Source organism: Dipodomys ordii, unplaced genomic scaffold (assembly GCF_000151885.1).
Source record: "Dipodomys ordii isolate 6190 unplaced genomic scaffold, Dord_2.0 Scaffold59, whole genome shotgun sequence".
NCBI classification, from domain to species: Eukaryota; Metazoa; Chordata; class Mammalia; order Rodentia; family Heteromyidae; genus Dipodomys; species Dipodomys ordii.
Window position 1 is genome coordinate 2471693 of NW_012267275.1, and position 14394 is coordinate 2486086.

The 14394-nt window shown below is 36.6% G+C and overlaps 1 protein-coding gene across 1 annotated transcript in view; it reads right to left on the minus strand.

Moving 5' to 3' along the window:
• The window catches only part of Mctp1 (multiple C2 domains, transmembrane 1), a 541169-nt gene that overhangs the window by 242923 nt on the left and 283852 nt on the right, over positions 1-14394 (minus strand). The window contains exon 4 of the mRNA XM_013022079.1: positions 13420-13562. Within this exon, the coding sequence (XP_012877533.1) occupies positions 13420-13562 (143 nt within the window). The remainder of the gene's footprint in view (positions 1-13419; positions 13563-14394) is intronic.

A 14394-nucleotide genomic window follows, 5' to 3' on the forward strand; every position in this document is an offset into this window, starting at 1 on the left:
TTTGTGGTCTCCCTGACTTCCTTCAGCTCTTTGTTAATGGATTCAATGAATGCCTTTAGTGATCATTGTGTATTCTCTACCTGGTCTCTCAATTCCTGTATTACTCTTTGCTTAGCTTCCTCACGTTCGCGGGATTCCTGCAGTTCTCTTTGAGTGTTCTCAGCTGGCTCACGCCATTCCTGCCTTTCTCTTTGAGTATTCTCAAGCTGCTCACACAAATCCTGTATCAGTTTTTGAGTAGCTTCCTCAAGCTTATGATATTCCTTTATAAACTTTTGGGATGCCTCCTCTCTCTCCCTATCACGCTCATACAGAGTCCTTTGTATGTTTTCAAACTTTTCATTGATCATGTTTGCCAGCAGTGTTTGTAGAGCTATTTGGGAACTTTCCTCTGGATTATTCATGATCTGTTCTGTCTCCTGATTATCAAGATTGGAAATTGAGATACCCGGATTTGCCATTTTTCTTGTGTTTTTCCGGCTTACTCTGCCCATTTGAGATGAAAATAGCACCAGTTTTGTGCTAGAACACTGTCTTAAGGCAACCATCATCCAAAGTATGAATTTGTACAGTCAATAGTCTACAGATACAATCTAGTTCAACAGATACATCTATTCAACATCAAACAACTATATGTTAATGGGCTTCGAAATGCAGAGAAGAATTTGGAAAACCAGAAATTATTAGGGTTAGGGAGAGATGTGAGTAAAAAATAGGAATAGATTGGTGTGGGGAGGCACAGGGAGAGTTAACTATGTCCTAATCTCAAAGCAGGAAATAGGTTGGGTAGGATGCAAGTAGAGAGAGAGAGAGAAAGGAGAAAGGGAAAGGGAAATGAAAAGAGACCAGAAAAAATAGACAAGTAAATATTAATGATATTATGGAGATTCAAAAACAATCTATTTAGAGAGGAACGTGAGTATATTGAGAGAAGGGGAGGGACATAGAGGAGAAGTGAAAAACTTAAAAAATGCTTAAAATATTATATAGGTATAAAGAGGTAGTACTACTATTAAGGAATTTAAGTCTCAGAGGTTTTGAATTGAGTAATAAATTTGTGGATTAAGTGTGTACACATGGGGGATAGGGTCTACTAGTTAACTACGGGTTTGTCTGAGGATGTGAAGGACAAGAGTTAAGTCATATAAAGAAGAACAAAGGAGAGGAAAAGGTGAAAAGGATAAGAAAGGGAGAATAAAAAGATCAGAAGTTCAGTATAGCTAAACCAAAAACAAAAAGATAATTAAAAAAGAAAGAGAAAGAAGACAAGAAAAGAAAGAAAAACGCACATTCACGTATCCCTAAAATAAAAATTATAAGAGAAAAAAAAGTTACTGGAAAACTATTTTTTTTCAAAAAAGACAAAAATTAAAGATTAATAAAAGTTTTAGAAAAGAAAAAAATTTTTTTTATATATAAGGAACAAAAAAAAAGAAAAAAGAAAAAGAAAAAAAAAGAAAAAGAAGAAGAAGAAAAAAAAAGTTCTTTGATTTTTTTGGGAGGGGTGGGAAAAATCCTGTATCTCCCTTGTGTCTGTAACCAGCCTCTTGTTGGAGTCTCTGGTCTGCTTGAGGTCCTGGGGCTTGATTGGTTTTTTAAGTCAGATTGTTCGAACAGGCAGAAAAATGCTCTGCTTTACCCAAGATTTTGAGATTCCCCTCCCATGTTAGTTTAATGGGAGGGTGTTCTGCTTTGAGAATCACAAAAGAGGGGGATGCAGTGATGAGGCTAGGTTCTGGGTAGAGTTGAGGCCTTTCAACAAACAGTAGCTTTTCCCTGAGGCTATTTTGTGAAAAACTCACAGAGCCCAGCCTGGAGCCATTCTCAGGGTTTATGTTTACTGATTTTTAATTGATTGTTGAGGCTGCTAGAGGGAGGGGCAGCCTCTGGCTCTGATTACCCAGTGTGAAAAGCCACTCCTATGGCTGTCCCCTGAGCTGTGTGACTTTTTCCTGGATGGAACTGAGTCTGGCAGGTCACGCCGCCATTAAGTTCTTGTTACCTGCTAAATGACTCGTTTTATTCCAAGGCCTGAGTTGGAGCTAGCAGCTACTCCAAGCTTTGTCGGTATCCAAGGGTATCCAAGATGGAGATCTCTGGTACTGGGTGTGGGAGGGGTGGCCTTCCCTCCTCTGCTCCCTGAGAAGGAGTGAGGACGTTGGGCTTCTACTCACGCCGAGTCTTGGTTCCTGGGTCGTCTCTGGTCTGCAAACTGCAGGATGAAGATGTCCACTCCTTGTCGGTTCTTGCTGGTGTTGAGTAGAATCCACTCGCCCGCTGCGTCTGGCTCCTTAATCCCGGACTCTCTGTGGCTCAGGTATGGCCACGGCCGCGGCCTATGGCTGCTGGCAAGAGCTCAGATGTGTCTCCTTGCCTGGATTTTCCCTCTCTGGCCTGCCTCTCTGTCCTGTGATGGCACACTTGGTGTGATTCTCTGGCTTAGGACTGTTCACTGGAACTCTAAAACTGCTTTCTATGCGAGAGCCTGTTCAGATTCCAGCTTCTCCTCTGCCATCTTCCCGGAACCCCTCTCCATGTATAGCTTTTTTAAAAGTCTCTATTTCATTAATTTCTGCCCTGATCTTTTCTTTTCTTTTTTCTTTTGAATCTTTTTTTTATTAAATATATATTTTTTATGTAAAGATACTATACAGAGCGGTACAGTTAAATGAGTAAGGTAATGTGTACATTTCCTATCAAGCATTGTTATCTCCTCCTTTGTTTTCCCCCTCTAGTAGTTTGGGTTTGGATTGTTGATGTGTTTCTAGAAGTTTTTTACTGGAGTTTTTTGCATTCTTTATGTGTTTACTTAGAGCTATCAATTTTCCTTTCAGCACAGTTTTGGCTGGATCCCAGAGGTGCTACTGTGATGCATTTTCATTGAATTGCAAAAAGTTTCTAATTTCTTCCTTTATTTTTTCTGTGACTCATGTGTTATTCAGTAGTATGTTATTCAGTCTCCATGTGTTTGGGTGTCTTTTGCAATATGTTTTGTAGTTGAGAACTAGTTTGATTCCATGGTAGTCAGATAGGATGCAAGGAGTTATCTCAAACCTCTTGTTTTTGCTTAGGTTCTTTGTTTGTCCTATGATCTGATCAATTTTGGAGAATGTTCCATGAACTGCTGAGAAGAATGTGAACTGGATCTTTGGAGTGGAATACTCTGTAGATATCTGTTAAGTCGATTTGAATTACAGTGTCATTTATTTCAGGTTCTTCTTTACTTATCTTTTGTTTGGTTGACCTATTTTTGGTGAGAGTAGAGTATTAAAATCTCCCACTGTTTTTGGGGTCCATCATGTTCTGTAAGTCTAGAAGTGTTGGTTTAATGAGTTTAGGTGCTCCATTCTTGGTGTGTGGGTGTGTGCTTGCTGGTCGTGGGGCCTGAATTCTGGGCCTGGGTGCTGTCCCTCAGCTCTTCAGCTCCAGGCTAGTGCTTGAGCCAGAGTGAGATTTCTGGCTTTTTCTGCTTATGTGGTGCTGAGGAATCGAACCCAGGGCTTTATGCATGCAAGGCAAGCACTCTATCACTAAGCCACCTTCCCAGCCCCAGGTGCTCCATTCTTTAGTGCATAAATACTGACCTCTGTGATTTCCTCTTCATGGATCATTCCCTTTAGTAATACGTTATGACGTTATGACCTTTTCTTGTCTCTTTGTACTCCCTTTGGTGAAAAATCTATTTTATCAGATACCAACAAACCCTTTCCTACTTTCTTGCAGGATGCATTTGCATGAAAGACCTTTTTCTATCACTTTACTTCAATTTGTTTTTATCTTTATGAGATAGATCTCTTGGAGACAACAGATGGATTGACCTTGTTTCTTGATCCAATCTGCTGCTCTACTCATTTTGGTTGGGGAATTTAATCTGTTAATATTTATTGTGGAGAGATATGTCATGTTTCCTACCATTTTCTAGATTTCCTATATTTTGTTTCTTTTCTCTTCCTGTGCTTATTAAACTAGTCTTTTAGTGACTTTTGTCTAATGTGTTCCTTGACTTTATTTTCTTTGGATTGTATGCTCCCGTTTAGTATTCTCAGTAATGCTGGTTTAGTGTTCTTGAATTCCTTTAAGTTTTGTTTGTCATGAAAGGTTTTGTTTCACTGTCAGTTGTGAATGCTAGCGTAGCTGGGTATACCAGTTAGGGTTGGCAGTTATTGATCTTCAGGACTTGAATTATACCATTCCAAGCTCTCCTTGCACTGAGAGTTTGCAGTGATTTTGATCTTCTTTCCATTATAATATAGTACCTTCTTTGACTTTGCTGCATTTAAAATTAATTCTCCATTTTTCAAGTCCAGAGTTTTCATTATGATGTGTTTAGAAGTATTTCTTCTTGGATTCTGTCTACTAGGAGTTCTGTATGTCAGGTGGGTGAGATTTTCTCTCTTAAGATTGGGGAAGTTTTCTGTTATTATTTTGCTGAATAGGTTTTCAATGTCTTTAGTTTTTAATTCTTCCCCCTCATCAATCACAGCTGTGTATAAATTTGATCTTTTGGCTGAATCTGCTAATTTTTGGATTTCCCTTTGGCACATTCTGAGTGGGTTTTTTCCCCCATTCCTTGGATTTTTTTGTTCTAAATCCCATTTTATCCTCAAATCTTGATTTTTTGTTTTCTATTTCACCTATTCTATTGTGTAAGCTTTCAACTGTGGTTTGCAATATGGGAATTGTATCTTTTATGTTTCCAAGTTGTTTGTTGAGTTCATTCTCCTGGCCTTATTTTCATATTTTAAGAGGTATGTGAGTGTTTCTTTCTCTCCATATTTTTTCTGGTGAAGTGTACATTCCTTTTCTCCTTCCATTCTTCTATTTGTTTTTGGATATCCTCTTCTATTTCATTGGCCAATTATCTCATCATTTCTTTTGTCCTCCATCTCTTTTTCATTTTTATTATAGGGACCTTTCTTGCATTGATATTGGCTTTTGGATGTGGTTTGTTGTCTTGATTGTTCATGAATTTTTTAATCTTCCCTTGCAATTTACACATTTGGGTGCAGGGACTGTTAGGGCCATTCAGTTTTAGTGGAATGTGTTTAGCTGGATGAATCTCTATCAGACTTTACATTAGGCAATTTTCAGATCTGGGTGATGCAAATAGTGAAATGTGTCCTAGTCAGTTGTGAGAGCTCTGTGGTATGTGGGGTGGTCTGGTGTCCTCACCTTGGTTTAGGCCCTGTGGTGGGTTCCCATTACATGGCAGTCTAATCTCTTAGCCAGGATCTGTGTCTAGGGTTGGCATATTTCTGCTAGTTGTAGTAGGAAGGACATTCTACCCTGAGTCCTGGACTGGAGTCAATTTTTCAGAGGGGCTGAGAGCTGCATTCCAGCATCAAGATGTCATTTAAGTCAGTTGGTGGCTTTGGTTTTGAGCTGACAGGCAGTATGGTGAAGGTTTTCTATATCTGGATATCACAATCTCGTGTTGATCTGTGTCAGTGCACAGGTCTGGGTTCTGGCCCAGCTGCTCAGATGAACTTTTTATATAATGTACTTTTTTTTTGAGCTTGGCATTGGCACAGAAGACTGGTACAGTAACAACTAGCACAGATAAGGCTTGTTAATATTTAATATTTACTATGTTAGCGCATGTCCTCAAGGTAATGAGGGAGAGAGGTCTGTGACTGAAATATTGGACCATGATAGGAAACATTTTAAATCTATACAATGGGTAGATTTTAAAAATGAGCGTTTGTGTGTGTGTGTGTGTGTGTGTGTGTGTAAATAGCTCAGTTAACAAAGTACTCTTTATTTTCTGGATAAAAAAAAAACTAAAGCTGGAAACTTTTATGCCAGTTTTCTTCAAATCCTAGAGCTAGGAAGAGACAACATTCAGATCTTGCCTTGAATTTCAAACAGAGCATGTTTAAATTTAACAAATGTAACTTGGGCACCTACTGTGGCAGAGGCAGCAGGAACGGACACAGGAATTAGTAGCCTGAGATCTTTGCATTCTTGTGTTTCCATACAGTGAACTGGAACATTAGATATCTTTAGGTAGAAGCTCCTTTACCTGGTAGTATCTTTGTTTATTTCCAAGTGAATTTAAAACAGTAAATATTTTATTCAACAATGGACTTATTTGGAATCTTGGTCAATTACTTATTCAATTGCTTGGGGAAGATAGCAATAAAAGTGCTTTTGGTTGGTGGAAATTACAGAAAACTTCAGTGCACTAGACTGAACATCAATAAGAATTTTCTAATTCAAGTGTGCATATGGCTTCAAGGGAGATTGTACATGGAACTATTTATGCCCATTTATTCACTCATTGATTTGAAAAGTATTGAATAAATTCTTATCAGTAGTCTAGGTACTATTCTAGATACTTGAAAAATGGATAAATCTGCAATTATTTGCAGATTAAATGGTGGTGAGGGGGCTGAGAAGGTGGCTCAGTGGTAGAGTGCTTGCCTTGCATGCAGAGGCCCTGGGTTTGATTACTTAGCACCACATAAGCAGAAAAATCTAGAAGTGGTGCTGTGGCTCAAGTGGTAGATTGATTTGGGAAAATATGTCATGGGACAAGAGTGATAAGAACTGCTATTATATATGATATTTGAGAAAGATTTTGATGGAGGAAGGGGGAATTGAGGGTGGGAGGCCTATGACTGAAATGTTAGTCCATGATAGAGAAAGTGTGTTCCATAACAAAGCAAAAGGAAAATGTTGCTTGTTAAAGTGACAGTAATACAGTCCTCAAACAGTCTAACTTTCCAACTATATCAAAATATTCCCAGTATTTATGTTAAGTGAAATAAGCCAAGGCACATAAAGGAAATTACCACATGACTTTTCTTATTCATCTGAAAAAGTAAATTTCATGGAAATTGAGATAAATGATAGATAACCAGAGGTTGGGAGAGTAGAGAAAGGAGGAATGCAGAAAGGGTGAATGCTAGATCAAAGTAAGGCATTCTGATGTGCTATGGCACATATAGTGACTACAGAGAAAATTATGTAATACATATTTCAAAAAGTTATAAGAAAAGATTTTGAAGCCAGGCACTGGTAACTCATGCTTATAATTCTAGCCACTCAGGAGGCTGAGAACTGAGGATCAGAGTTAGAAGCTGGCCTGGGGAGAAAAGTCCATGAGGTTCTTTTTTTCCACTTAACCTAGCAAAAACCTAGAAGTGTTAAATGAGCCAAACTTGAACAGAAAAGCAAATCAAGTGCAAGAGGCTCTAGTTCAACCTCTAGTACCTGCACTGTGTATGTACACTCACAAAATATTGAGTGTGTTTAAACACAAAAGATGTACAATTAGCATATTCTAAATGAAAAGCATATCACAGGAAAATAAAGTTCGCTGTGGTAATTTAAGATAAATTTAATATTAATGAAAAAATTCCCATCATCAATTCATAGGCAAATAAGCACCAATTTTATAAAAAAATTCTGTTTATATAACTCATATCTTGCATAATCCTGGATATCACTGAGTTCTAAATAGCATTGTCCATGGATGACACTGGAGAAATTCAATAAATTCAACTGAAATAGGTGCTGAATGCATCTAAAGTAGGTACAGGAACATCAATGTGTACACAGCTCTTGTGGTCCTTAACTTATTTCATTCTTCATTTTAGCAGCTGCTTTCACTGTTGCCTTATTACAAGCCACTCAGAGTCAAAGGAGTAATATATTTTTATTAAAATAAAAAGCTTTATGAACTTCAACTAACTGGAAAGTATATGTTTGTCATTTTGTGCATTGAACGACAAAATAGGATACTTCCAAGTTCTGTAAAAACTTTTTGAAAAAAATCCTGCAAATAGTATACGCAAGTATAATGTATTTATGCTTTTTGCTAAGAATGAATTTTGTTTTCCTCAGTAAATGTTATTTTGATAGAAAGAAGATTATAGGATACACATTGACATCTTGATCCTTAGGCCACAGATGGAAAGATTGAAGGCTTAGTATTTTCTAACCATATAGTTACAGTTACATTTTTATGTATCAGTTGCCATGATGTATCAAATTAGTTCTCAAAAAATCTTTGGGGCAAGATTAATCATCCATCAGGGAAAGGTAGACATCTCAGAATTGAATAAGTCAATCACACAATAGTGTGCAGATTATAAAAATGATGTAATGTTCATGAAATTATAGAAAAAGTAATATTTCCACCAATGGATTTCATTTAGTTTTTATTGAGTTCTCAAGGTTAAGCAAAGATAACACAAAAATAAGCTTATTAAAGTTTGAGATTTTCTAAAAAGAAATTTTATAGAAAATGAAAAGCAATTAGAAAATATGGAAGTTTTTTGGAAAATACATGTATTAGATAAAATAAACTAATGTTTGTACTAGTATCTGAGGAACTGGGAAAATTTCTAATTAACCTAATCATTTTTTCTTATACAGAAACATAAGCAAAAAATTAGCTGGGCAAGTCGGTAAAATCATGTTATCTCAGCTACTTGGATCCAGAGGTAAAATTATTGTGACCTAAGGTTAGTTCTATTAAAAAACACAAGACTCAAACCACATGCAAAAGTACAGTATTTAAAGATCTGTATATATATATATATATATATATATATATACATATATATATGTATATATATATGTATATGTATATGTATGCATATATATAATTTTTGTTCTCTCAAACCAAAGCACATTTATTTTCCACTACTCTTTTCTGTATACTTGAGCTTTTTGCTTTGTTTTGAGACTAGTAAGATATTCATTTTTAAGTAGGGATTTTTGACAATAGAATTTCCACATAGATGAATACTCATTCTTGAGCACAAGAGACTAGCAGAGTACCTAGACAATATCATACACTTTTGGTTAGTTCACTTGTGGTCTTTTAGACTAGAGATCTATAAAGAATTTTATGCAATAATATCCCTTTGAAGAAACATTAATGATTCACAGCAGAAGTAATTGAAAAGAAATGTCTCTCTTTTACATGATTTTTCTCTCCAGTAATATTAAAGAGACAACACAGTCATATCACTCTTGTATGAAGACCATTTTCCTTTCTTTTCTTGTTCACAGTTTTCTTTGCCACTGTATCTGCCATAGCTCATCTTTTCTTACTGCCCTTTGGAAAGAAACTTCCTTACCAGCCCATTTGTCTTTTATATTTCCTTTGATAATCCTCTGCCCCAGCTCTTTATAATGATATAACTCCCTTTTCTTAGGTGGACATTTCTTTCTTTCTAGAGGCCAGGAGAAGAGGAAAGATGTTTATTACCATATAATGTTTCCCTATAGGTGGAGAGGAATTAGTTATAGACATGTACTCATTAATAATTACAGTGCCATCACACACTAAACAATAAGAGACATAACTAATTGATTTTTCTTAGCCAATATATACTTCCTACCCAAGCAATACTAGGTTTTAAACTCAGGGCTCAATTTTTGTTCTACAACTTGATCTACTTCCACCACTGTTTTGTCATGAGTGTTTTGTTTTTGTTGTTTTATTTTTCCAGAAAGAATTTTGTACTGTTTTTTCACACAAGACTTGGACTGTGATCACAGTGCTCATGTAACAAATGCATGTCACCCCACAAATTCTTTGGTTTTTTTAAATCGTTTTTATTTTCCCCCCTATTTTCCCCCCTATTTTTCCTTCCCACCTCCACAACTACCCTCCCGCTCCCACCGAAGTTGTAAAGTTCGTTTTCAACATAGTGTCTTGTACATCTCATTGTTACAATGGGTCAATCTGTATCCTTAGTTAAACATTTTCTTTTTTCCCTTCTCCTCCCCAAATTAGAGAAGTGTATATATGATGCAGGGCACTGACATCAAATACAGTGAAAAGAGGGGTTATACCATGGAGGAGGAACATACAAAGAAACCAAAAAATCACATGGTATATTATAAATATGTTAGAAACAACAGCAAGAAAAAAAAGATATTTGTGGGAGTGTAGCTCATGTGGTAGGGCATCTGCCTAGCAATTATGAGGCCCTGAGTACAAATTCCAGTATTGCCCAAAAAGGTCTATTATATTATACTTTACTTTCTGGTTTCATGGCCTGTCTATGATGGTCTTCTTATCATAATCTAAACCATCATGTCAGACAACTCTTTGTTGATATAGGGCCCTCACTCATGAACTGTTTGCCTGGGCTGTTCTTGAGTTGTGATTCCCCCAACCATATCTACCTCCCAAATAGGATTACAGGCATAAGCCACCACACTCAGTCTACCAATGTAATTTGAGAAAATTTATTATGAAAATATAGGACATTCTCAATATAATACCTTCTAGAAACATATAAAACTGCATGTAGAAGATACTCTTTTCCTCAATGTTATAAACTGTATTACGTGTATTTTAATAACACCTTGATTATTTCTCTGTTCTTTCTTTAGATATAGGAAAAACTATTAGTAATACAATGAAGGTTTGAGGGTGCCCAATTTGTTGAGAGTGACTATATGTGATTTTGAAGACCTGTGTCAACAGAGACAACTTAGAAAAAATGGTGGGCTATGTCCTATAGTAGAAAACTAGAGAAAGATTGGGAAGGGCTGGGAAGGTGGCTCAGTGGTAGAGTGCTTGCCTTGCATGTCTGAGGCCCTGGGTTCGATTCCTCAGCACCACACAAGCAAAAAGAAAAAAGACGGAAGTGGTATTGTGGCTAAGTGGCAGAGCTCTAGCCTTGAGCTGAAGAGCTGAGGGACAGCGCCTAGGCCCAGAGTTCAGGCCCCACGACTGGACCCAAAATAAATAAATAAATAAAATTAAATTAAAAGTTAAAAAAAAGAAAGATTGGGAAATTGACTGGATATTAAAAGCACAAAAAGTTGTATGTTAAAAGATAGGATTAAATAGAAATCAGATATACAAATAAAAATAAAATGGAATCTTAACAAGAAATTGTATAATTTCTTAAGTTCCTTATAAATTTAAGTTCTTTGTCTTTTTATATTTCACAATTTTTATTAGCATAAATTGTGACATTTCCACAGATGCATACAATGTATCATACTCAAACTTACTTCCTCTACCTCTTTCCCCTAACCCTCCTCCCTGATTGATAAAATAATTTCAAGACATTTCATTGTTCTATTTTCATTCATGCAAATGATCTATGTTGATTATATTCATCCTCATTCACCCTTTCCATTAGACCTCTCTCTTCCTGCTGCAACAGAGCCTGTTTTTACTTTCCTGGCATTTTCTTTTAGTGTGTATTTATTGTATCAAGAATCATACTTCAGATATACATATATTATATTTATATTTCAGTTAGAACAACCCTATCCATTACTTTCTCATTCCCTGCCCTCCAATCCCTTATTGATCAACTCATTTTCCTGAAAATGACATGATTTCATTTCTCTTTATGCTTGAGTAATATTCCATAGTATATATGTAATATATTTTCTTTATCAATTGTAGGGCACCTTGGTTTTCACAAATTGGCCATTGTGAATAGTTCTGTGACAAATATAAGTATGTAGGTAACTTTCTTGTATATTGATTTACTCTCTTTTGGATCTATGCCCAATAGTGTTATAAGAGGGTCATTAGTAGGTCTATTTTAGTTTTCTAAGGAAACTTCTATACTGATTCACTGAGGCTATTCAATACCAAGAAGATTATTTCTTTTCTTCCTACCACAAGCTTCTTGTCTGCAATTCCTTTCTTATCTGATTTGGCCTCCAGTACTGCTCCTGTCTTATCCACTTAATTCCTAGCCTGGTGAAGAATGGTATTCCAGTGTTTGATTTTTGTACATAGATCAAGGTTCAACTTGATTTTTAGGATTCTTCTTTAGGACTCTGATGAACTTGTATGATCTTCAGAGGACTCTTTAGCTTTTGCTTTTAAAAATTCTAAGGTTTGAGTTGGGCACTGGTAGCTCTTGCCTGAAGTCCTAACTACTCAGGAGGCTGATATCTGAGGAGTCTTATTCAAAGCCAGCTGCAAGAAACTCCATTGTAAAATGATATGTACAAGACACTATGTTGAAAGCAAACTTTACAACTTTGGCCAGAGTGGGGGAGAAGGAGTTGGGAAGGTGCGGAGGGAAGGGATGGTAGGGGAAAAACAAAGGAGGAGGTAACAATGCTCGATAGGAAATGTACTCATAGACAGAAGTAGAGTTGTGAATCCAAGTGGTAGAGTGCTGTTTTGAGTAACAAAGCTCAGGGGCAATACTCAGGCCCTATGTTTAAGCCCCAGCACCAGTACAAGAAAAAAAAAACTCTGATGTCTATATCAATCATCATATTCAAGGGAAGGCTGTAGTTATTCTTGAGGGAAGCAACTTTATGCTAAATGCCATGCAATTCATCTAATTGATAGAAAGTACTTTCAGTCCAAACACAGAATGGCCCTGCATACTCGTGAAGAACAGATTCAGAATGTTCCTAAAGGTATTAGTGATACAATTATACCTAGTACAGTGTCTTAGGGCTGCATATAATGCTAGCTTCTGATTTTGCCCTTGCCAGCTCTTAGTCACTGAGGGGCATAGACCTTTTTGAAATAATTACAGTTTTCATTTCACTTCTAAAACTTATTTTCTAAAAAAACCTTCCTTTGTCTTTGGACAGCCTTTGACTTTATCTTCCACTTCCAAATAAGCCTCTGGCACTTTCTCCATTCAATGACTTTTGGATATGACCAGAGCTGGTAAGACCATAGTAGGCAAGGTAGGGCATGTGGCTTTTGGGATGACTGATGGCAACACCACTAGGTTTTAGCTGGTGCAAACACATGGCCTCAATATACATATTTCCAAAGGTACCCTGGCCAGAAAGCTGAGTAGTGAGTCTCCCCTCTGTGAGCTCTGGCAGTGTGAAGCACAGATTTGCTAGATGCTAAGAGATCACAATGTCTGATTCATTGACTAATTCATTGACAGCACAAGGTTGTTTTCTTTGTGCAGGTTGCTGTGAACAATGTTCATAATATCTGATCAAATGGAGCCTTGAACACAGCAAACCAAGTGGCATTTTGGTGAGGAGTCTTTTTCTCTTTGGAGTGGATGAGAACATGCCATGATAGAAAGAAGATAGTCATCTCCTAACCTGGCAGCTCCTATAGAAAAGTTTAAATAAAATGTTTGCTTTTAAATAGAAAGGTAAGTTTGGGGTGAAGCATTTCTTTTCCTCCATTATTTAGAAACTTGTTTTCATATGCTTTTAAAACAGATTAAATTGACAGACAGTATAAGGTAGGAGAAAATACACTTTATGATCCTCCTAAATGATAGACAACAGACTGTACTGAAGAAAAATATTCTTGCTGGCTTCTCTTCCTTCTATCTCATTACTATCCATCATCAATAGATTGTATTTGTGAATAGCAGAATACATTTTGGTCAAAAAATTTCATCAGGCAGAGAGACATGTTAAAAAATCATTAAACAAGGATTTCTATGTCAGATTCCATTAGGGAAAAGCAAACAAATGGCTCACCTTTATATACAAGGGCTCCCTAAGATGATCAACAAGAATGCAAGCTTTTTCTTCCCATACAGGATTGAGGTTCTTATGTATTATTTTACTTCTAAAAACTTCTTTTCTTCCAATTTTAAATTTCACGTATGGATCACTTGTTCCTGTTGAACAGATACAGATTGGGTCACATTAATAATTAATCATGCCTTTCTGTATTAGCAAGATAATTGCTCACTGAGACCACCAGAAAGAATTCGAAGGGAAGTTGGACATCTGTGGCTCACACCTGTAATCTTAACTATTCAGGAGGCTAAGATCTGAGGATAGTGGTTCAAAGCCAGCCTAGGCAGGAAAGTCCGTGAGGCTCTTATCTCCACTAAACTACCAGAAAACTGGAAGTGGTGCTGTGGCTCAAGTGATAAAGTGCTAGCCTTGAGATGAAGAGCTGAGGGACTGTGCCCAGGCCCAGACTTCAAGCCCCATGACTGACAAAAAAAAATAATTCAAAGGGAGACAAATTAATTATGACATCATATAGGAAGATAAAGTTGTGCTTTTGCTACATCTTTCCTTATACATTGAAGAGAGGTATTTATATGTCATATATCATTTGAAGTGTCTCTCAAAGTTGCATCATCATCATCATCATCATCATCATTTTATCTTCCAATCTTAATCTTTTAACACTGTCTAGGTATTTAAGAAAACTTGAGTGCACAATGAATATACAAATTTAGTTCCAGTTACATGTCAGAGAGCTAATTTGACATTTCTCTTTGCATTATCCAACCAACTTTATAAAGGATGATCAATGATGTTGACTGTTCATGTAACTAGGTTTAAAGACATATAGCTGTTCAAGTTTTATGTTGTTCTAGTGAGCTTAGGGAAAGTTATTTTAAGGTGGATTAATTTCATCTTTGGTCCTATATTTTCTTGCTCAGTGTTTCAGTTTACAATATTAAGGGATGGAGGTTTCAAGCAAAGGAATTA